General features: G+C 38.5%; 1 protein-coding gene across 2 annotated transcripts; it reads left to right on the plus strand.

Annotated features, from left to right (window-relative positions):
• Window positions 1-893: 893 nt before the first annotated feature.
• LOC113145592 (oxysterol-binding protein-related protein 2-like) lies at window positions 894-25,002 on the plus strand. 2 transcript variants are annotated; one of them, XM_026332479.1, is made up of 15 exons: window positions 997-1,021; window positions 4,320-4,418; window positions 11,977-12,319; window positions 15,326-15,449; window positions 16,411-16,486; window positions 16,719-16,853; window positions 17,125-17,222; window positions 17,312-17,494; window positions 17,692-17,799; window positions 18,641-18,730; window positions 18,968-19,088; window positions 19,584-19,709; window positions 19,964-20,087; window positions 20,395-20,485; window positions 20,829-25,002. In XM_026332479.1, exons 3-15 carry the CDS (start codon window positions 12,283-12,285, stop codon window positions 20,929-20,931), a joined length of 1,416 nt encoding a protein of 471 aa, XP_026188264.1. In that variant the 5' UTR covers window positions 997-1,021; window positions 4,320-4,418; window positions 11,977-12,282; the 3' UTR covers window positions 20,932-25,002. The 2 variants fall into 2 exon arrangements, with proteins under 2 accessions (XP_026188263.1, XP_026188264.1); XM_026332478.1 differs by lacking the exon at window positions 4,320-4,418 and having other exon boundaries at window positions 894-1,021.

The following is a 25,002-nucleotide window of genomic DNA, read 5'->3' on the forward strand; positions in this document are numbered from 1 at the left end:
CTCACTGGTGTGTCTGCTCACTCATGAGGTAGGAAAACTACCTGGTTAACCACCACTGCTTTTTTTATTGCAAATTAATAAACTGGGACTGCATCTCCTCATGTGTTTCAGTGAACAGTGTGTTCTAAACAAGTGTCTAGAACAACAAACTGCAAAGCTTTATGATATGCACACCATGTGCCTAATTCCAATGCATATGTTACATTCTAAGCAGGCAGGCAGTTGTATCAAATATATAGTGGCTGCATTATTGATGAGAGAGATAATGTACTGCTGATGTGTCATGAACAGGGTTTGAAATGAACATCAGTTATCCAAAAGGCCAAACATTATACCTCAGGTGTGATGACATTGTCTCAAAGTTAATGGCTGTGCAAACTCTATTTAGCTCATAGATTATTTTGAAAAAATAAAAATATTTAATGGTTGTTAGCCAAGTTCTTTTAAAAATGTAATACATAATCAAATGTCACATTTTGTCAGCCACCTAGAAAAAGGCCTCATTAAGACATGAAGATGTAAAATATTAAAACATGTGCAATAAAGCCCATTCACCATCAGTTTAGCCGTGTTTCACCACCATGATCGTCAGCTGTTGACATGAAACATCAAACATAAATTCCACTCATTCTCATCATGCTCAGTTAATCTACTTAAAGAGACAATAAGAGGACATCTGGAATGTGAAACCATTACAGTGTGTTGTTCACCTGTGTTACACAATCTACTTGCCTTTATGTTGAATACACAAACTTGCCATATCATGATTAAAGCAAAATAACTTTAAAATACTAGTGTGGTGTGAATAAATCTGTGTAATTATAGTTATGACCGCAAGCAAAACACGATATTCACAATGGAACAACTTACACCTGATTGGCTGCGGACGATGTCTGTCATTCATCTAGACACGCCCACTCTGCCAGTGACTTCCGCCTCTGTGTCAATCCAAGGCTACCCAGGAAATTTCTGCTTATCTCTCTGGACTTGTCAAAACATTCAGTCTGTACACACCGGCCAGGTAAGACAGCAGATATTTTTCTGCTCAGCCTATGCTCGTCTGTTGTCTTTTCAAGGCTGCAAATTTTGCTTTGCTATTTGTGCACAAGGAAGGTTGCTAACTGTGCTAGTTAGCCACCTTTTTTTTTTTTTTTTTTTTTTTTTTAGCCCGCCCGCTAACGTTAACTCTAGCTGTCAAAAAGCTTCTTGACGTCCTGTCGTAGTTGGCACCAGCGGCTTGGTGTGTGTTGTTAAGGGCAAACACTGCTATATATGCTTGTTTAATAACCTTGTTTTCATTTAGAATCGTCGCCGAGGCTAATTAAGTTTGAATTTCGCAGAGCTATACTGAATGTGCTAATGTTAGCAAGCAGACAGTTCACCGTAGCATATTTGCGATTGTTTTCCTTGGCACTTCTTGGCGCATTGCAAGTTGTTGTCACTGAAGATTTCATTAACAACATATAGCACGGCACTTTATATATATATATATTCACGTTAACTACTATAACCCATCAGATCGCAAGCAGTAACCAGTACTAGGTATTTTCTTGGGATGCCAATTGCATATCAACATTACAGTTATTTCCAATCTGAAAAATATGAGAGACAAGGGCAAGGGCTTGTAGATCGGTAGGGGAGTGTTGAGTGAAACCCGTCAGATTCCTAAGAGTAAGAAATATTTATAAAGGAAGGCTGGGTTAAAGTCATGTCCTCTCGCAAACAGTGGGAATGTCCCGCTGCCTGTTTGGCTCCTCATCGCCTCCATCGCCTTCCACATCTGACTCACTCGAGAGACTAAACAAAGCGTTGTCTTTTGAGGTTGGTGTACTATAGGTCATTGACACCAGAGCTTGCTTCTAGTTTCCCTGACAGACATGAGGCTGCATCAACTGACGTCTAAGTTGTGATGCTGAAAAAAGTGCTTGCACTAACACTGGGTCTGTTTAGATACACACGAGTATCCTGTTGTTTAGTGTCTTGAAGATATTTTGATTATCAACTGGGAACATGGTTTGATACATGAAGAACTGATACTGAAATCCTGTTAACGTTATTGTAACATTGCATGTTTGTGTTTTGGAGCAAAATCGGTAATAATTTTTGTCAGACTGACAAAACAATGAATGCTTTGATAATATTAAACTGTATTTTGCTGAAGATTGACTTGATTGATTGTTGGTTTATGTAGTTGACTATCAGTGATTCTTAGTTGCAGACTTTAACAGTATACATGAAATTTAAATGGAAATATGTGGAGTGCTCAGTTATATTACATTAAAGTCATTTTGTGTATGATGTGTAGAATCTGTTCTTTCAAATTTAAAGATCCAATGGTGATTGAATTCTTTTTCCAGCAATAGAGAAACTTTTGGGTTTGAAATTATACACAGAATACCTAGTACAGACACCTGACAATTTTATTGTACACACGACACCAGCCCATTCTCACTGTAATCACAGTTGTCATTTTGCTATGTCTTAATCCTGAAGGTGCCTTATTAATTACCCTGGTAGTTAGTTGCTATGGCAAAGGTCCTAATATGAAAGGGAGCATCACACTGTGCTATGGGACTGCTTTCCCCCCAGCTGAGTGGCATTCTTGCATAGATGAAAGATTTTTTGGTTTACTGCTTGCCCAGTTAAATGTTTACTCTAAACACCTTAAGGAACGTTTCAGTTACTGAATATGTAAATGTGAGTTCTGTGGTTACAATTAAGAAAACAGGAAAGAGATGTTACAATGCAGGCATGTCCTAAAAGCCAGATTTCAACACAGCTGAGAGGAATGTTGCAGTAGAGTCTGGACCAACACACACCAAAGGAAATGTAACACCAGTAGCAACATAAATTTGAACCAGGTTGAAGTTTTTTTTAATAGGAAGTGAGTTTTTTGGCTCATCTACCCTGCTAAACACAAAACATTTATTGAACCAGATAATAGAAAACTAATTTATTTACCTTTATGATAAAAAGTGTGTCTTGCTATCTGTTCAGTCCAATTTTTTATATGCTACAATCCTGTACTGGGTGAAACATTTAAAAAACAAATATGTGGTTAATAGGTTTCTCACAAATCTTTGCAAACACACAAATTATCTCTTCTTTTTTGCTTTTAACATCTGCAGTTGACTGCCACATGGGGATAAGGCAAGGTTTGAGCTAGCTCCAGCCTAGGCAACCATCCAGGCAACAGGGAAATATTGTATGGATAATTTATGATAGGGAACCGGTAGCCAATCAGGAGCCTGCCTGATACACAGCCATTGTTTTGTTCAGTTGTTGGTAATAGAAAGTGCATTTGGTCAGCAGGGATAAACTGTAAGAACATGCCTGCCACATATACACTGTTACATCAGCGCACTGTCAACATTGGTGAATATTCATGACATTAGGTAATCAGTGCTTTGTCAGATCATGCAGTCATTCAAGTATTATCTTCATTTCACTTTGTATACAGCTCTAACATGATAGAGCTATATTACACCATATGTCACTTCTCAGAAAAGAAGTGATGTGTGATTTAAATGAATTTTTAAAAACTTTATTCACTGATATTCTCCCAAAGACATTATCGGTGTATTGTGCAGGGTAAGTTTAAAATTCATATTTAGGTGCAGTCTTGAGATTTGTACATCACAAAAAAACTAGTCAAAATGATTCTGTGTAATTCCTCTGAACAACTGTTCCTCACCAGCAGTGGATGTATTTTTATGGCTGTTGTGTGGAAGATTTGTAGCTGCAGGTTATGTGCTCTTCCTGAACCACACTGCATTATTTGTAACTATTGTCAGCACTCTAAAGGGGACCATGTGTAGAATGCAAGAACTGGGATTGGTCAGTTTGCTGATAGGGAAGACAAAATCAGCAAACACTAGTCAGTTAGTAAGCAAACACTAGTCAGTTAGTAAGCAGAATGACGGCTTGGTAATGTTCTCTTTTTCAGTAACACTAACCAATAAAGTATTTTATCATCTGCCAAAATAGCACTGCCAACATGACTGCAAATGTAATGAATGTAAATATAATTTGTTTGGACTCACATCTGATGAAACAAAAATCATGTCCTGGAAATGTCTTACTTAATAATGTGTTGCATCAAAGTTGTTGAAGCAGTCAGCAGGCTAAATCCTAAAATAAATTCTTACATAGTAGTTATTTTCTGCACCATCAAAAAACCTCAACTCACAAGCACAAATCCAGCTAAACCAGATTTCCCCAGGTGAACAAGGTCAGCACGGTGGCAAACAATGTTGATCACAACAGCTGACTGTTTTATGTTCACTTATTTTAGGAGTGTCACTGTGTTTGCATTGCAGGGTGGAAACATCAAAGAAGTTTCGCAAGATGCTGAGCAGGCTTGCTATCTGTGAGGCTGAAAGTAAAGGCCCATCTTAGCAGGTTTTACTTCCTAGCAGGTATCACTTGAAACGTACTGAATGCCACTACACTGAATGGCATTTTGTGCATGTGAGTGTTTGACATTCCGCTAAGAATGAGAGTTTGTTTTTTGTTTATGCTGAGTTGTCGTAGGAGGAACATGAAGAAGGCAATTATTAACAGACGAAGTAAACTCTGAATTCTGCTTAGAAATTAAGTTCTCTGGTAAAACAATTTTTTTTTTTTTTTAAATTTTCTAGTTTGCACCTATAATACAACAACAACACTACAGCACTACTTTGGAAAGGTTGTGTTATAGACATGACAAGTAATAAGTGAAATTGTCATGATTTTGGTTTAAGTGCCTTTAAGATGGAAAGTAGAAAATGTGTCAGGCCTAACAGACTGATTTAAAGTCTTTCTCTTCATGGTATTTACCTAAATCTGACTTCTGTAAAGCTAGGAGTCGATTTCTGTACATCTAGAACTTGTCATTGGTTTCTGGTCTACAAAAAACAGGTAGTTTATCATGAACTTATAGTTTTTTACCCTCTATTGCAGAAATAAGTTCATTATTATCAGACCATGAAAAGGAAACAGATTTTTCTTTGTGACTAGCTGACTCTTATGAAATAATATAAATTTTTTTTGTGAAAATTACGGACTTTGTTTCCACACTTGTACACTTTTCATGTTATTTTGGATCCTATAAATAGTTAAAAAGAACTATATTTCCTATTGCTCAGTCCTTGTTTCCTTTCTTTTATTTGCCCCATGCCAGAGAGGAGAGGAAAAATGAGATGGTTGTACTGTTTGTAGAAAATCCACTATGCACGTTAATGTCTTAACTCAGGAAGCTTGTTGAAGCACACATACAGATGTCGGCCATAGTGATTGCACAAGTCCTGCAGTCTTGCTCTTGTGTCACTAGCTATTTGCTAAAATCCTTGAAGTATTTACTGTAATACTTTACTCTGTTCCTTTGCCTTTTAAGTTGTTCTAGGAAGCAATGGAGCTAAGTGGTTGAAATGTTAATGCCATTTGTGTGTGTGTGTGTTTTGGGTGGGTCAGTGTTTATCCCTTTTGTGATTAACTTCCTGGGCCAATGTCCTCATTCAAGTCCGAAGACTGATGCAGGATAGAGATTGCATGAGTGTCTGATGTTTTTTACTGAGAGATAATATTGATTTGTTGTCTTTATTTTATATCTCTCTTTGTTTAGTTTTAATATTTGGAGTACAGCATGCTGCCCTCACTTGGCATGTATAGTTATGTAGTTTCCTCACACAGTCTAATTTATCATGTCAGCACCAGTGTGTGATTTAAGCTGATTATGTACATTATATTGCTGTTGTATCTCTTGAGTTTTATTTCCTGCTAAGCAGTCATTAATGTAGTGTAAGGAGAAGTGCAAGTCCTTTTCCTGCAGACCCGGATAGATGTTGTTGACACTTACTTTTTTTGATATTACTGCAGGCAGTGAATGTGCTGTGACAAGGGTTTAGTCTTGTGATTGAGGGTGAGTGGATATGTTTTCATACTTTCAATCCTCATTTGTGTCATTTGATTTGTGACATTTCCACACTCACTTGGTGTTGGTCTTGTGATATGTAGTGTACTTCCATTCCCCTTCCTTCAGGCTGCCCTGGTGCAGATACTGATGATACACAATATTAAAGGAGCAGCACACGAAACATAATTAGGGCTGAAATGACTTTATATATCTCTATGATACAGTTAGAACCACTAGGCCACATACAATCTGACAGTGCTTTGATACAAAATCTGCACGGGTTGTAGTGTGATAACAAACTGAGAGCTCTGACAGATGATCAGTCTTTTCTGTAATAACAGTCAACAAACAGAGACTAAACTCTTCAGTGATTTCAACATAGTTGATTGCTGAAGCAGTTTCCCAGTGCCTCACTACATCTTAGATGGTAAAGCACTCAAAGATCCTGAGGCAAAGTTTTGGCTTTCCAAAGCACACATGTCCAAAAACACTAACGCCCCCAGCAGTTCTGTCCTCCATAGTCACCTCCTGGTCCTTTTATTCTCCACTGCACAAATTAGTACACAGACAGCACCCATAGTAAAGTGCTGATCTGTGCTGGACTCCCTCTGACACAGTGGCCTGTCTGTTGCCTCTCAAGCTGCATTCACATCCTCCTTACTTCTCTAAGATTGGCAGATAGAACCCATTCCCTTCATCTAAATGTTAATCCTTTATCTAGAACTTAAAGCCCTGCGGCTTGATGGAAATAACCTATGGTAATCAAAGTCTGTGAATCTCTAAAACAAAGTTTAGTAAAAAAAAACAAAAAAAAAAACATGGAAAGCAAGCTGAATGATTTTCTTCATCTAAAATGTCAAGACAATAATTGTGTCATAGATCAACAGATTATGGATTCAGTCAACATTATAGTGTGATGTGATGCAAATTTTATAGACCTATATCAGGCAATATTTGTATCTGCATCTGAAGATGTGTATTCTTGAGTAAATAGTTTCTGTACATGAACAGCCAAAAGTTTTGTTTGTAATTTTACCTCTGTGTGACTGGTGAATGCTGGAAAAGAGATGAAAAAAAGCACCTTTCTTTAACTTTAAATAACAGCATTTTTAACACTTCATATGCCAATGACATAAAGTGGAAAAAGATAAATTGTCCACTTAGAGAAGCCACTGGTCTGGCCAGGCAGGATTCAGTTCAGATCAGACACAACCTAATTACTGACTTCCCTGTAATCCTATAGTTGTTTCAGTTCTCCCACTTTACTCAAAAGTTATTTGTTGTTAGTTAGGGTAAAGACTGGTACAGTCCATTTCAGTGTTTCTACTCTCGGTGCTTTAATGTGTGTGAAATAGACTTTTATTATGTGTTTTACAGCCTGCAGAGGTGTGTCACCTACTGAGGTAGGTGTGTGTGTGTGTGTGTGTGTGTGTGTGTGTGTGTGTAGAGAAAGAAAGAGGTGTTTGTGTGTGTATCATTGCTCAGTACTTGGCTCCGTCTCGCATGGCAACAGCTCTCGTCTCTTGATGTCTCTCACTCCGTCTGTTTCTGGTCCTCTCTGTCTGTGTCCCTGCGGTTTTGGATGTTTTTATCTGCCCTCGGAGGACGGCACAGAGACGTGTTGCTAAGCTAGTAGCTGTACACTGGACTTAATGAATGGAACAGACATTGGTAGGTTTGTGTTTGAGGTTTCGACCGATGAGATTACTACATTATTGGTAAAGTTTGACATTGCTACGTGCCCTGGTTTAGTATGTTGCTTTGAGAATGCAAAATGATTAGGTGAGGCCTTTATAGTCAGTAGAATTTGGTAGCTTGAGTGCTGTGATAACAGATTTGAATGCTAACAGTAGTACAGTACAACAAATTCTCTTTACGAATGCTTGCCTGTTACTTGGGTTCTTGGTTCTTGTTTGGTCTCTTTAGATATATGTACCTTAGGCAGTTGAACCTGTTAAATATGAGGGGGAGGAGAAGTTAAATTCTTTACTAATTTACCACGTTTATTTAGTATGACTGTGGTTGTTGCTGGTATTACAGTAGTATCGCAGGATAATCTCCGGTGTAGACATGGACAATTTAAGATCCACTAAGGTTTCAACTCTGTTTTAAACAAATTTAGTACAAAATCCAGTTATAAAAATTGTATTAAAAAACAATTGAATGATTGTTTTGTGGCGTAGAAAACTGAAGAGTGTAAAAATGGTTATTTACCACTCAACCAGTATTTCAGGGGATGAGTTATGTGGTTTTTGTGTTTGTAGTGAAAAATTTGGTTAGATCAACAGTAGAGTAACTCTGTTAACAGGGTTGTCTTATAGTCAGCAGTTTTTTGTTAAAGGAATTACTCCAGGAAACTGTAAGTAAACAGGGAATGTTAAAATAAGATGGAGTTGCATTCACCTTTGCTGTTAGTTTTTCTCCAGTTTATCTCTAAGATGTGAGACACATGTTAGAGACATGTTTGTATTTGTGTGTAATAAATGGAATTAGAGTCTAGGGTAAGGGCTTATTTGTGATAAGCACTTGCCCAAGTATGGAAGAGAGTGTGTGTATGGTGCCATGTCTGTCACAGTTACGTAAGAGCTCACAGGCGTCTGGGGCAGAGAGCGCGATATGATCTGAGAGCATGTTTCAGCCAATCAGAGGCCTCACTCTCTTTTTGTCTTTTTGTGTATATGTGTGTGTATGTGTGTGTATGTGTGTGAGTGAGTTTACTTAATCTATCTGTACCACTGTGGAATGAAAATTTAGTTGGTTTACAAACATAAGATTAAGTGAGCTAAGAGTCTTGTCTGCTGGTGTGAGAGGTAAAGCAACATTTGTTCTGCTAATCATAAACGAAGAGTAATTTAACTTTACAACAAAGACTGCAGTATTCATCTCAATATTTGATCCTCATATTGTAGCCAAGTTTCATTCCCAGACATTGCACTATTTCTTTTTAAACATGCAGAACTAATTATTGACGTCTCTGTGTCGCCTGTCCGTCCTCAGCAGTGCGTGAGGAACAATTTGGGAGTTTTTTAAAGGCCACATACAGCCTGAGGATTGTAGTTTAACCAGTAGCTGTGATACTTTTTCTCAAGTGTCGCCACATAAGCAAAAGAAATTTTCTTATGATCGCTTCCGTGCTCTCTTGCAAATCAGCTTTCACAATGGGTTCACTTTTAATGGCTTTCAATTCCATGAGCCTGGAGCTTGACTCAGTGTTGTGTTTACTGCAGGGACTTTGTGGGCAATATAATGCATCTTGTTGCTTAGGATAGAATTGTACCTGCTTGTATTTCCCCTTGGGGATTAATAAAGTACTTCTTCTTCTTCTTCTTCTTCTTCTTCTTCTTCTTCTTCTTCTCACTTCCAGGCTTGGACCAAATCAGTAACGCAGTAATATTATTGATGACAGTCTCTATCACAGTAACTCATGCTCACTGTGTTGTTATGCAAGTCCCATTGGGGGTGGTGCGGCTGACCACAAGTTTGTGCTGCCTATTTTAGATCTGAAAAAATAACACGAATGGTTCATAAGGCATCATGAATAGGCCCTACAGTTCAGCAGCAATTGAGTTGTAAAGGGTAGCCTAAGTGATGAACCTGCAATAGCCTATGCAAATGAGTTCTTCCAGATATTTTCTGCCTACCTGTGTTCACAGACATACAGGTCGGCATAACGTGCATAACTTGCTTTCTGTCGTACGGTGCTGCTGCGTCATAACAAAATTTTCAGCTTTACCTTTGGTTTTATACAGATTCTTGTCATGGTCAAAGGAACATGGTTAGAACATTGAGCACCGGAGCATTGGTATGCAAAGACATGCATGATAAAGGTTATCAGTTGTAGGCTTAGACAAACCTCTGGTGCACCCTTTGGGAGCATGCAGTAGTCTTTATGTCCTTGAACTAAGGAGATTTATTTATGAAACTTGAAAAGTTGAAATGAAATCCAATCTGGATTTAAAAATGTACTGCTAAATGGTTTTAATTTATGGGAGTGCCGTCGTATATGTAACTATAAGGGGACAGGAAATTTCAGGCTGTGATGTATGGATCTCTTGGTTGGATATCCTTTGCTGAAAAGCATTTAAGTCCTTTTTTAAAGGACTCTGCTCAGTTTGATTGTATAATTGCTTGTAACATAGAAGTTTTTTTATCTCTTATTTTATTAGTCTGCAGAATGGATTCCATAGGAACCACCTAACCACAACAAAAAAGTGCAAAGTTGGATGTTAAATGAACTGTTAGAACAATTGAATTCAATTGATTATCAGCTTGAGAGCCCGATCGATCATGAATGCAGAGGACAAAGTTCATTTGTGTGCTGAAGGCGTTACCCATCTCTGGCAAAAGTAAAACCCTTCCACTGCAAAGAAAAAGGCAGAGTGAGAGGACAGGAAAAGTGTTGCTTGACTTCAGATTCAGTTGTCATTTTTGGGATCTAACTACACTGCAGGTGCGTAAAGGTTTTGTGACACTGAAATCTTAGAAGTAGTAGATTATTCTTCTTTCAGTCGGGAAAATGGACATTTTAAATAGAAGAATGGATAATTTGGTGAAATGGTGCAATGAACAGTTGTTCCATTCAGTTTTCCCCTGGCTATTTGCCTGTAGATAATGTCCAAGAGCCAGGTTAACCTGAAAGCTCCTAATTAATTATTTCTCAATAATGATCAGTGTAAAAACAGAGGCAAACATTTAATGATTGTTTTATACCAGAGTTAAAAATACTGAAGGTGCCAGAAGACACTAAAACTGCATATATAAAACTAATCTCTTTAAAGATTTTTAACCCAACAGCTTTCCTGTCTTTTTAGGCTTGTAAAAAATGCAGTTTGAATACAGTTTATTAATTGAAAGAGCTCCCCTACACATCCGGACTGAGGAAAGGCTATTCCCTTAATAAAATATAGTGAGTTTTGCACAAGGTAATATCAGAATAAAATGAATGAAAAGGCCTAAGAATCTGACCTAGCATCCAGTGCCAACTTTGAATATCTGAGCTTTAAGCTCCAACCTCTAGTTCATTAATTGCCAATATAAACACATACATTTATTTTAAATATCCAGCTCTAGAGCTAATTTACTGTGTATTAAAGAAACCCCTGCTGTTGGATGTGGTCTAGCCTAGTACTGAGCTACTACTACAAATGAATGATTCAGCACGTAAGTCAGGATTTGGTGTATTTGTTATGTGGGTTGTCACCATGATGACAATGAAAGGTGGTTTCCTTGCAGTGTTAGCAAGGTCGGGCATGTAGGTTGTAGTGGTGAGAGAAACAAGTGGGTAAATTATGTGTCTGCATGCATCATATTTTGTGTCACTGTGATGAATCTGATGAACCTGATGTGGTTTGTGATAGTTACATTGACCAAGTGTCAGCAATGTGCTATTACCTTTATATACAGCAGAAAAATGTGGTCTGCTGCCATTTAACTGCTCATTAACCTGTTAGCTCACTTCAACCTGCATAATATGTTGAGAGTTTAAACAGGCTTTGGTTGGTTCCACCTTCACTGATCACCTTTACTGTTTCACATTCAACAGAATGGACATAGTCCTACATGGGGGTGTTTTTAAACCAGTTTAGCCAAATGCTGTGGAGGTAAATGTACATCACTTCCTCAGCTTCTGATCAAACTAAACACAATTTTCAAGCATTTGTTGTGATTTTGAAGCTGCTATTACTGCCTAGATCTTTTTCTTGGAAAGAACCAAATAAAACTATGTTGAAATATTAACTTGGAATTTGAGAATCAGGGGTGATTCAGGGTCTCAAGTCTAAAACTCTGAAGAACCAGCGTACCAAACAGAAGGTAACAAAAGACCCAGAATGCCTATGATAGTGGTGTACCCATTATGTAACTGCTGGACTATAAAACTCTCTGTTTGCACTCAGCGGGGCATGATTGACGAGCTTTTTTCTCAGCCAGACTAATATTGACTGATATTTTTTGCAGTGCATAAATTGCAGATAATGTTTTTGCTGTAAAATGGTTTGGAAGTTATTAAAACATAAATTTACCTTCATTAATCCAGAGTAAACTAATTCAAGACTTACACTCTTCTTTTATTTATTTATCTACAGGTTACTAATTTACTTCACTCAACAAAGCCAAAGAAACTCCAGCTGTCTACCTGCTGTCTGTTAACTAAACGGCTGATTTGACGTCTCCTGCTGTCAGTCAGACTGTCCAACATAATCAGCATTGGAAAGTTTGGAGCATTTCCTGGATATTGAACGAACGTTGTGCAGTTGCCTTGGTGACACTCCAGGGGGACCTTGATCAGCAGGTCTCCCTCCAGAGGAACTGTGAGGGGCCGTCACCAAAAGGAACATGTGCTAGAAGTCGAATATCTATCCTAGACGACTGGTGAGCTTTGACTCTAGAAGATGATCAATGAGGATGAGTTCTATGACGCCGTCACAGGTGGGTGCTCTGTGTTATAGCATGTGAATGTGTCGGCTCCAGGTGGTGTCAAAAGTTTTCCTAAAGAAAAAAAATTACAGCATTTTTGTATTTTTGAAATTTATTTATTTATTTATTTTTTAATGGTACGGTCTCTGTAATAACAGAAAACTATAAAATGTCTAAGCAGTGTCATCAAATTGAAAAGATAAGATGCTGAAAGGAATTTTCATATACAAGATGCCAGCTTGTGCTGCACCACAGACATCCCCCCCCGTGTCCCCAGTGTGAACTCAAGACCTTTTGATGTGTTAACATGACACTGGTTTGTATTTCAGCAGGGATCAGGAAAAAAAAACAGGTGGTCACAGGGACTTACTAATTAGATTCTGACCGATATACATTCACCTGTAGACGTGTTGTGTAAGCGTGATTTACATGTGTGTAAACTCAGCTGTTCAGTGGTTATAAAGCACTGATGCAGCCTGTTGGCTTTGTCGATCAAATCGGCCCATCCTGGACAAAGGGGTCTGTTCATGAGTCTGCTAGTTGCTGATTAAACATCCTGCAGGCTGTATTCTGGCTGTTCGTACGTTTGCCACAACAAGCTGTATATAGGAGGAGCAGCAAATCATCAGACGGGCTTTTTCTATCAGTGTAGTGAGTCATCATTCAACTTAATCTTCAAATCCTAAAATTAGTAATTATGAATATAAACCAAATAGCACACAAATGTTCTGCCTGTGGATTTTGAACACATGCAGTTTTTAATATCTGTCTGACATTTATTTTGTAGTTTCTGTTGATAAGTAAGAGCCCCCCCGCCCTCATATTAGGATTTATTTGGATCTTGTTCACACCAGGTTGTGAGACTTTTGCGGCAAGACACTGTCCATCCTAATAAGATGGAGACCTGTTTTGTCTCCAACATACTATAGAAGTGTAATACCATCCAATGGAACCTAATCTGCTTTAGTCTGATGATTACTTTAATAATTCAGAGGTTGGCTATCTTGCGGTCATGATCAGTAATATCAACAAGAGCTAGAGAGGGAGTTAGTGACCGCCCAAAATCAGCACTATCTGATATCCCACCTTGTACCAGTTGAATTAATTCACCATCTTTTACTTATGATTTATTTTAAGTGATGTTAAAAGTTGTGTTTTGGTGTGAGCAGCAATATATTCTGATATATGATTCAAAGAAATATAAGCATGTTAAAAACAACAACAAACAAACATTATAGTGCAGCAGAAAGATCACAGTTACCAGTGTCAGGGGCTTCAATATTCATATTTGGTGCTGGGTTGAAGGCAAAGCAGGGTGTTGTGCTCATCAAAAAGTAGTAGCAAAATTGTTAACCTTTACAGCTTGTTGCGTCCCTTTTGTGTGTTTTGTACTAGGTAACCATGTTGACTTATAGTTATTGTTGTGCAAGTGTTCTTTTACAGCTTGCTATGAAGCAGACATGAATGACAGATTGAAATATTTTTGTGGGTGTGTGTGTGTCAGCATTTTTTTGTGTCATTATTGTGATCATCCATGTAATCGGAGACAGATGCAGACCAGAGTAGATGGATTATTCATTAGTACATATGCACATGGGTTAGCTGTGACCAGCATCGGCTAGAATCCAGCTTCAGTGTCTATTTTTTTCCCCTAATTCAGTTTCCAGCTATTTGTCACAGACATCTGCTTGTGCAGTGTGTTACTGGCAGCTACAGAGGCTTAAATCGTTGTGTATATGTGCGGTATCTGAGGGTCATTGTGGCTCCACAGGTAGTGTAGGTTGTTGGCCCACTAATGGAGGTTTGTTACCTGGCTGTTCCTGTCCACATCAAGGCATATGTGGGAAAGGTATTGAGCACAAAATCGCTTTTGATTGTAAAGCCAGCAACATTTAAGTGGGCTAAAGTAAATAACTAAATGTTATAGATGAAAGCTACTATTTGGGACCGAATTTGAATGATACATTTGCATCTAGTGATAAGCTACATGATGGTATAAGTTGGTGAATTGTCTGGGCTCATAGTTATTAGTCACCTTAAATCTGGAACGTGTTGTTCTGTGAGATCATGGAGAATGTGAATTAGTTGGTTTCTGTTATTTTTGCTTCCAGATGTACACTCTTATAATGTTAATGTCCTCCATACCTGATGATTTTCTCATGTGGTTTAGTTCTGTAACAATCTGTTCTTCTTTCCATGTTTGGGGACATGAGAGGCCATTGCATTACCTTATTACTTTGTATTTCACATGACCTTCCCTGATATAGTACAAACACACACCTGGTACCGTTGACATCGTATTTGCAGCTGAGTAGGTGTGTTAGCCGAATGATGACAAACCATTTGGCATATTTTTAGCTATTGTTAAAGCCCCACCTCACTTTCACGACTCCACCCTGCATCAATAAAGGCTCTCACCTGTCATTTTCATATTCTGGTTGCTGCCCAGGTGTAAGTCAGTACCAGCCCATATTACCATATACAATAATTGTTAAATCATATTTAGTCACATCCTCCTGTGCATTTGTTCTCACATTATTGTGACTTTATTGTAAAATAAATAAAACATGGACTCACATCACAGAAACATGTATGTGCACCACACTGTTTAAAATCTTGCCAGCTCATTCTGTAGGTATTTCATTTTATGGTGGTTTTGTAATGAGGAAATCTAGTCTTGCACTGTGACAATTTGTTGCAGCCCTACACACCTTAACCTGTGTGTCCTTTAGGACAATAACTGCTGTGCAGAGGTTAGTGGATACAGTTTAAACAGTGCATCAAACTGAGGCAAGAAGTTTCAGATGCAAAATTGCATGCAAATTTATGGCATTACCTAATGTTGCAAACATTCAGTCCCATATGTCCCAGTTTCATCAGCAGACTAGTTTTCACATTACCTTCTTTATCTGTTGCCTGTTATTTTTAATTATGATAAAAGAACAGGTATTCTAATAGAGTAGGTATTAGCTGTTGTGACACTTATTGTAATTACAACCACATGTCACATTCCCACAGGCCTGGAGTCAGATGAGTCATATGAAGGGGTGTCGGAGGCCAGTTTTAAAGACGCACTGATGCACAGCAGCAGTCAGAAGAACAATGGGTCAGTGCCACAGGAGAACGGCATCAAGAAACACAGGTACTATTGCATTCTTGGCCCACATTCCTCCTTCAGCTGATGTTGTGTTCAAATCAATTTGAAGTCTTCTACTGAAACCAATACAACATACTGGGCAGGGTCACATCTCCTGTTGAATAATTTTTGCACTTGGAATTTGAGGATAGAGGCTTGCGTATCTCTCTAAAAATTCCTGCCATGTAACTGTACTGGACACACCTTTTTTATCAAATACATGTGGAAGACATGGCTACAAGCTGAAAGGTTAAGTCAGTTTAAATGCTATAACTTCATTTCCGAGGTATACTTTAGTATACATTAAAGTAGCAGATGTGTTAATGTGGCTAGGAAGAAACGGCTTTTTTACAGTATACATGCTAATGATCTGCTTTAAAGAAAGGAACATGATGCAAAACGCTGGCAGGACTGGATTTCAGCAAGAACTACTGACAAATAATGAGATCTTTATTTTAGTTTGTTGTGACCTGTTCTTGATGTATAATATTAATATGTCTTGTCAGTCGAAGACCAAAGGCAGGAGACACTTTCATTGCTGTTAGTGCCGAACCTTTGACTTTGACTCATACATAAAAGCATTTGGCTCTTGTTGTCAAATTACTTCTGCATCATTGCAGTCCATACAGAGTGGAAAATTACCACTGGACTCTGTCTTTTGGTTCTTGTTAGTGTTTGTACTTTGTATGTAGCATTTCTTCCCTCAAAGACAGACATGACCACATGCTTAGTTTATCTGCAGCTTTGGTTTTTATTGTGAAATTTTTGTTTGAGTAGATGCTGATAGCCGTAATAGTGACAGCAGGCATGAAAGAAGTGAATGGTTTTCTTCTGTGTCTGTGTCTACATCATATTTCAACATCGGTGGAAATATGTTTGTTTGGATGCCAAAGACCTCTAAACATCATAGATGGTGGAAGACTCAGTGACTGACGAAACTAATACTGTATGTTTTCTTTCATTTCAGGACATCGTTACCTGCGCCCATGTTTTCCAGAAACACTGTCAGTGTCTGGAGTATCCTGAAGAAATGCATTGGACTGGTAAGAACCTGCAGATTCAAATCAAATACTGATTTTCTGGACATGATTATGTCCTAGTGACAGATATTGCTGCTTAATTTTTCTATTTCGTCAGTAGCTTTTCGTTGGTTCAGTGTGGCCAAGCCAGAGAGGAAATTCATTCCAAACATTTAGGAAATTCAAATGATTTTAATATTCTGATAGACAAAGTCAAATCTAGAGCATAGACTTGATGTTTTTGTGCCCATCGTAGGAACTCTCCAAGATCACGATGCCCATTGTCTTCAATGAACCTCTGAGCTTTCTCCAGAGAATCACAGAATACATGGAACATACTTACCTCATCACCAGAGCCTGCTCGCTGTCCGACTCCATAGAGCGCATGCAGGTAAAAGACACGTGCACACACACACACACACACACACACACACACAATCACAATCACAGAGCATTGTGGATGCAGTTCTTAATGCCTTACAGCATTCTCCATTCATCACATACAGCTAGCCAGTCATCTCAAGCATAATCAACATGGTCAGTTTTTAAACACTGATTTATATTTAGCTTAATAAATAGCTGAAATAAATCATCAAAATCTCAGTGGAGGGACATTCAACAACAGTGCTTGTTTAACATACTCTGTAATTGTTTGTCTTCAGGCAGTAGCTGCTTTTGCTGTGTCAGCAGTTGCGTCTCAGTGGGACAGAACTGGAAAACCCTTCAACCCTCTGCTCGGAGAGACCTATGAACTCACTAGGTATACACGTCCACACACCTGTTTTTAAGGTCACCAGTTTAACCAGTGTGTTAATCCTCTTTCCTCCCCTCTGCACCTTTCACCAACAGAGAGGAACAGGGTTTCCGGCTCATATCTGAACAGGTATCCCATCATCCCCCAATCAGTGCCTTCCATGCAGAGAACCTGGCTGGGGATTTTGTCTTCCATGGCTCCATTTACCCCAGATTGAAGTTCTGGGGTAAAAGCGTTGAGGCTGAGCCTAAAGGGACCATCACACTAGAGATACTTAAGTGAGTCAGAAAGGGAGGCAGATGAAAGTGCCTTTTCTTATCAGCATTCTGTAATATAAGATCAACTCCTCAATTTCTCTCTTCCTTTTTCTTAATTTATCTTTTTCCATTCTTGTTCTGTCTGTCCCATCTTATTCATACTATCATGCCTTCACGTTTTATTCTCCTCATCCCTGCCCTTCATCCCCTCATTGCAGGCACAATGAGGCATACACATGGAGTAACCCTTACTGCTGTGTACACAACATCATCCTGGGCAAACTATGGATAGAGCAGTATGGCACAGTGGAAATTGTCAACCACAGGTATGCATACCTGCATGGGAGCTGGTGCCTTTGATGCAATTTCCAGTTCTTGCAATGAGCAGATTCAACAATTTAACATTCAACTTGTATAAGGATGATTTTATAATAATATTATCAAATCTTAAACACAATTTAAAGCGGACAGTCTGAAGTTGATGGATCATTATTGGTGATCAGCAGGATGTGCAACAAGTCTAACACATACACCCGATTGTCTCCTGATCTCTTGAACCATGGTCCAGTTCAAATAAAGCACTGAAAATGTCAACACTGTGATAGGCATTCAGGATTCCTGTCTGGGATCTCTGCTCTGACACTTTAGATGGCAGCTTGTTTACTCTCTGTGTCTTCTTAGGCAGACCGCCCAACTGATCAGTTGAAACCTTTATTTATCCAGGGAAACTCTTGTAATAACTCTTGTAATAGCTTGTAATAACCTTCCCTTTGCCATGCTCTGTTTCAACTTTACACAGATTCACACCCGGAGGTGTGAAGCAGTCAAAACACATGCACAGTTTGCTGAGGCTTAGCATTTACTGTTGTTCTGATTAAATAAGTGCTGTGCATTGAGAAAAGGGAAAGTTTGCTTGACATCTTCTCTTTTTTTGCACCAGTTTTCAGTCAGTCTGCATCGTGGTCAGCAGTGTGTCATCACAGTATCACACCACCAAGATGTGATTCTTTAGTGAAATTCAGATTACTGCTCTAAACTCAATAATGCACGTTATGTGACATTACAGTCAGTGCGGTGGTTTTATTGCAGTCATCATCAAAACAACAAAAAACGTTTGCTTGTGAAGAAACATTAACTGCTTCTTCTCTCTGGTTTTTTTTCCTGCAGCACTGGAGACAAATGTGTGTTGAATTTCAAACCCTGTGGGATGTTTGGCAAAGAGCTGCACAAAGTGGAGGGCTACATCCAAGACAAGAGGTTGGAATTTATTGCAATTGCAATATGAGTATGCTGTCATTTTCAAGAATATTTCAAGAGTTTTTGAAAAGTTGCTACACTAAACTGGCACTTCCTCTTCCCTCTCATTTCTCATCTGCTCATCTGTTTTGTCTCCTAATGCTTTTCACCACTCTTGTTTCTTTGTCTTAACCTTCTTTCTCTTCCTTTATTTCTTTTTCCACTTCTCCCCTCTCTGTTCTGTTTCTCTCTCATCAGTAAAAAGAAGCGCTGTGTTATCTATGGGAAGTGGACTGAGTGCATGTGGAGTGTTGACCCTCAGGCCTATGAGACCCACAAGAAGTTAGAGAAGAAAGGAGACAACAAGAAGCAAAAAAATGTGAGAATGAAACCTGGACTATCTAAAACCAGCATTATTCTTGTTAGAAGACTAACTTTTAATGCGAAGATAAAGGATTTGAAGGCAATATTGCGCTACCTTCACTAAACAGAGATTGCCACAATTCTTGGATTGTTGTAATACAGTCTCATGATTTTCAGATTAGTTTCATTTTTGTTTTTGTTGTCTCTTAATTTCCTGTTGGTGTCCACAGCGGTCTGTGTGGTCTGGTCCAGGTAAACTAACAGGCCTGTTTGTTAGATCTGTTGGTGCTGAAGCTGTTAGCTGCTCTGCTTTGGTCTGCTTGGTTATTTGAAGTGCATAAAGTGTGTAGCTTTCCTGGTGGGTTTGGAATGACCTCTACAGAAGAGAAATCATGACAGAATCTGTGATGTGATGGTAACTGTATGTAGAGACAGTAGAAAAGATGTTTCTAATGTAATGTAGACTTTGTGGTTACAGAACAGTAGTTACAATGAAGTATGTTATTTCCAGGAGGAGCTGGAGGGAGCAGAGAATGAGGATGCAGATGAAATGCCTGAAGTCCAGGAGACTGTGTCTGTTATACCAGGAAGCACTCTGCTGTGGAGGATAGACTCCAGACCAGCACACTCTTCTGTGGTATAATAATAAAAACACACAACCACATACATGTCATCCAGGGCCATTAGAAAACAAGAGATGTAAGTTAGTTTGATTTCGGCAGAGAGACATGCAGCTCAAACAAAACAAAATGCAGTTGTTAAGCTGTTGTCAGTGCATTTACATTATAACATGAGATTCTGATCAGTGATTAAGCAGATTAGATGCGTTCAAGATGACTGTGTGTAAACACCAACAACCTCTCTGAATTTTTTACTCTCTTCATTCCCCAGATGTACAACTTCACCAACTTTGCAATGTCTCTAAATGAGCTGGAGCCTGGCATGGAAGCCATCTTAGCCCCCACCGACTGTCGCTTTAGGCCTGACATCAGGGCCATGGAGAATGGCAACATGGGTAATTTCACTTAAAAGTCCATGTTTTTTCATTCATCTCTATTTGTAGAATAACAAATGTGAAAGTGTGGTGTATTAAAATTACTTCCAATGGGACAAACAGAATATTGGTAATACAATAATGCTGCCACCCTCTGGATGTCTGTATCACTGCTCTTGACAAGCCAGCCTGGTTAAATGTTTTCAAATGTATTAATGCAGTGTTTTTTTAATATGAAAAAATGTATTCTAGCACGGATCTGTTTTAGTTGATCCACAAGCTGGATGGTTCAATCCACAGATGATGTATCTGTGTTGTTCTTGTGTAGATGAGGCCAGCAGGGAGAAGGAGAGACTGGAGGAGAAGCAAAGGGCTTCCAGAAAAGAGAGAGCCAAGAATGATGAGGAGTGGTCTACTAGGTAGGAAAACACATGTGCATAGTATCTTTCATTGATCTACAGAATTCAGTTAATTTCACTTACACACACAATTAAACATGTGGGTGATACAAACATGGCTTTAGTGTTGTTTCATAACAGTTTTGACATCTGCAAGATAAGATATCAGTTCATCCCAAGCTTTCAGCTCAGTGTTACACAGTATATAATAATAAAAAATGACTTTAGGTGATTGAAGAGTAAAAATTATACATTGAAAACAACATCAAGCTGCAAAAATACAATAACATTATAAAGAAACGTTAAAAAGAGGAGGCGTCATAAGTCTCTGTACGTGTTTAATCTATGTCTGTGCACCTTTCAGGTGGTTCCAGATGGGCACAAACCCGTACACCGGCTCCCAGGACTGGATCTACACTGGTGGCTACTTCAGTAGAAACTACCAAGACCTGCCTAATATCTACTGATAGCCAGCTGGCCTTCATCTTCCTCCTCTGTAACCTGCAACGATCTGCCTGTCACAAGTTGGAAAGAAATGTTAAGAATCTGCATACTCACATTTTCATTTCACTGCCTTCATCATCATCAACATCTTCCCTGTCTTTAAAACTGACTGAGTCACTAAGCACAGATTGAAAGACCTACAAACAAGGCAATTAGTGGTCACTTCCCTTAAACTGTGGCCACCGTGGTGTTTACTGAGTCTTCGGGTGTTCTTCACCATCTTCACCACAGTCCTATTCGCATCACCCGGTGTGATTTTTGTCATCTGATGACCAGCAAACGTTCCCCACCGCCCCAGCATTGTTTAGAGCACAATAACCACTGTATTCCTGACTAGTCACAGTGGCAAAGAGTTGCTACGTCTGAATTGGTTAAGATCTCACAAACTCACAGGTCCAATCTGAATGTTTGACATCTTTACAATCAAACTCTCTCTTCTGACAGACTGCCAGCTCGGGCTCTGCGTGGTGACATTTAAAATAATCATGTGTCATTAACGAGTAAAAGCGACATGAAGTAAGACAATAATCCCAGTGATGGATTTATGAACATGGATGGAGACCCAGGCAAGGGGGGAAATCAGGGATGTGAATGCTCCTTTAACTGAAGATGGATTTTGAGGATGCTCTGTTTTTTGGAAACTTTTAAAGACTTATCAGTGACATAGCACTCTTTAATTTAAAAAAATGCTTTTTGTTAAATTGGCTAAGATTAATTGAAATCACCCTTGAGCATATTACTGTCCATGTGTCGTATCCTGGAAACACTTGGTGTGAGCACTGTTCCTGTCCCATTAGCCTTCTGCTTTAGGTTTATACATCAGAATAAAACAAGACATCTAACAGAAAACTGTTGATTCTTTGACAGTAGAATAGAATGTGCAGCTTCAGATCAGAAAAGGCACCACGTGAGATTTGAATACAGCAAGCACAGGCTGGGTGGCATACCACAATGTAATTCTTGTCCTAATTCTTGGCTTGTAGCTCCGGTATGTCTGTAGGAAGAGCAGTTGTTTTTTTTCTTCCAGGAGAAATACACACGTTTAACAAACCACAGTTCTAACTTGGAAAAGTGGAGAAGCTGGAGTTCTGATCTGAATATCTCTGGCTGCTGTTTCATAGTTTAGTTGGCTTTTCAGGTTAACTTATATGAAAGCAAACTTCACCCCAGTGCTGAAAAGCTGACTTTTCATCACTTAGTTCATACAGTACATCCTTACATTGCTGAAGAAACCTGATCTTCAAAGCAAATATTCGGGCGCATTTTCCGTTTTCTCCGTCAGGCAGGTCAGAGGTCAGCGTTTAGCAACACAAATACAGGTTGAGTGCTCAGATATACGTAGGGGTTCCCACACTGCTGGCCGAAAATCAGAAAAAACAGAATTTAGTTTCCTCCTCCCATTGAACACATCCAAGAACAGACTAGTATCTGATGGCCAGTGCCCGCATGTGCATGTAAATCTGAATCTACAAAACTAAATTCTCTCTTGCATTGTTCAATGATTTTGACATTTATGGCCAGATTAGTCTCAAAAGTCTTATTGTCTTCAAAAACATGCACATTTATTGTGTGAATGAGTATAAAATATGTCTAGACACTTAAAGCCATATTAACTTCAGGAGAGAGTGGATTTGCTGTGTGAATGAAAGGAAAATGACAATGTGAACACTATTATTAATCTCACTATCATAGCATGATGAAAAACAATATTTATGTCATTTTAATATAGTGTAACATGCAACATGTTAGATACTCCGCTGTTTGGCTGGTTGGATTACTGAACAGGCCTCCACAGCACAGGTCAGGGCCACCTGAGCTTCACCTGCTACACGACCATTTAAGGACGCAAATCAGCTATAAACATTGTGACCAAACATTCTAGTCTTTTGTCTTTCACGTCTAAATTTAATAAAATGAGGAAAAAAAAGTTGTAATCTCAAATATTAGGAACTGTGCAGCTGTCAGGATGATGGTGAGAAACAACAGCTGTACAGTATTTTGGAGCTTAATTAACAGGAACCTGTAACTCGAGACATCCTGCATCTTTCTGCATTGTGAATATTGCAAATGCACAATATTTTTGAGATTGCTGACAGTATTTTGTCTTTCATTCCAGCTGAGCAGGACTCAAATTTCCATTCAAATTAGAAGCAGAAATCCAAATGCAGATGCAAAGGTTAAAGGTCACATGGAAAGGGCAGTCTGGAATGAATTGGACAGATGAGGCTTTAATTTTATCGAAAAATAGATGTAGATTTAGTAAATACGCTGCAAGTATAGTAACATACTCTACATTTCTCTCTGTGGAACATTGTGTTGGAGCTAAGGCGCTTTAGCTTCAGATTCAAGGTTAAATAAAATCATTTCCTTTGTATTGTTTTGCTCTTGTTAAAGCAGATGGAAACAGTTGTGATTAGATGTGACTTATTCTTATAAAATTCTGCTAAATGCCTCCTTGTGAACAGGTTACAGCCCTTAACTCTCCAAGTTATCATCACACAGTAACACACGCGTTCTACATGACCTGCACACCCATTTGCACTGATAAAAATAGGACATTTGAATAGCAAACAAGCTTCTGTTCAACATGTGGAATGTTACTGTCTTGATTGTGCTTAGTGAAGTAGCAATAGATAGAAAATTTCATAATTTTGAGTTGTTTATGCTTGATTCAAAAATATATTCACTATCACTGTATTCATGCAGTTTAAATAGCAGAACCTTTTGAAAATAAAAACACAAACACGTTTTCATCAGTGCATTCCAGGGCTATAACGTTTTTGCTACAACTCTATGCAACTTTTGCACCTCAACATGAACAGTATGTCTGATCTCTGTTGTACAATAGCTTTACATTCCCCAACACACACACACACACACACACACACACACACACACACACACACACACACACACACACACACACAGCATCTGTGCTACTCAGCTTGAATAACAACAGCGTTGCCTTCTTAGTTTATCTTAATATATTCCAGGCAATTGAAAATGTGTGCACCTTCCAGAATTACTTGGCACTACAACCAGCCTTGCATTGCAGTGTAATTTTTCATTTCTATGTAATGTCTTCATGTTGTTCTTAGTGCCTGGATTCATTAGTTTCTTTTCTCACTCCTTTGGTTTTGTTTTTTTCTCTTTTTAATTCATGTATATTATTTATGATGTTTGTGGCTTTGTGAAATAATTTTTTTCTTCTTTTGCTTATGTAGCTAATCCAAACAGCTCTGAATTTACTTAAAGATGAATCTGAACCATTTTGTAAAGGAGCAGAGTGGTCTAATCAGGACTTCAATTGAACATCATTCACCAGCTAACACTTATACATTTGACTGTGACCATTACATCTGTCAGATTTACTAGCCGGGGCAGCATGCAGCTAGACAGACTGTGTTCAGTAATGTTTTGCTGTTCGACTCCTTTGTCTGCCTAAATCCAGTTTATGAGCAGGAAACAACTTTATTTTTTAATATCTATTAAAATAAAAGTCATTAGAAATCTATTACATAGACACTACAAGTTACACAGTTACAGAAAAGTGAGGTCAACTGGTCAAAGGCCTGTGTGATTGAAGTTGTAGTAATGTAACTGCAGTAAAATGCTCTTAGCAGCTAGTAAACATATGAAATGGTCACATTCATCAGTGTTAATTCAGACTCTACCAGTTATAAGAATAATGCTGTGTCACTAAACTAGATCTAGGTTTGATGTTGCTTCAAGTGTTTGTTCTTTTTCTAAAAATGTGTTCTGTTGAATTTTATCTTCCTTCTCCTTCTCTAGGACTCTGTGATGTGGTTGTCGATGTTATAAATGCATACAAGTGTTGCACAGAGGTAATCACAAAAATGGCATATTATTTTGTGCAATTGATTTATTTTTATAGTATTTAAACAGTTTTTGTGAGAACATTGTACCAGATGTTTTATTTTCAGGTGGGGGACTGTAAGGGGTCATTATCCATACTGTGGACAACTTGGTTGTTGAGTGGGGGAAATGTCTACTAATAAAATTCTAATACCAGG

Source organism: Mastacembelus armatus, chromosome 7 (assembly GCF_900324485.2).
Source record: "Mastacembelus armatus chromosome 7, fMasArm1.2, whole genome shotgun sequence".
NCBI classification, from domain to species: Eukaryota; Metazoa; Chordata; class Actinopteri; order Synbranchiformes; family Mastacembelidae; genus Mastacembelus; species Mastacembelus armatus.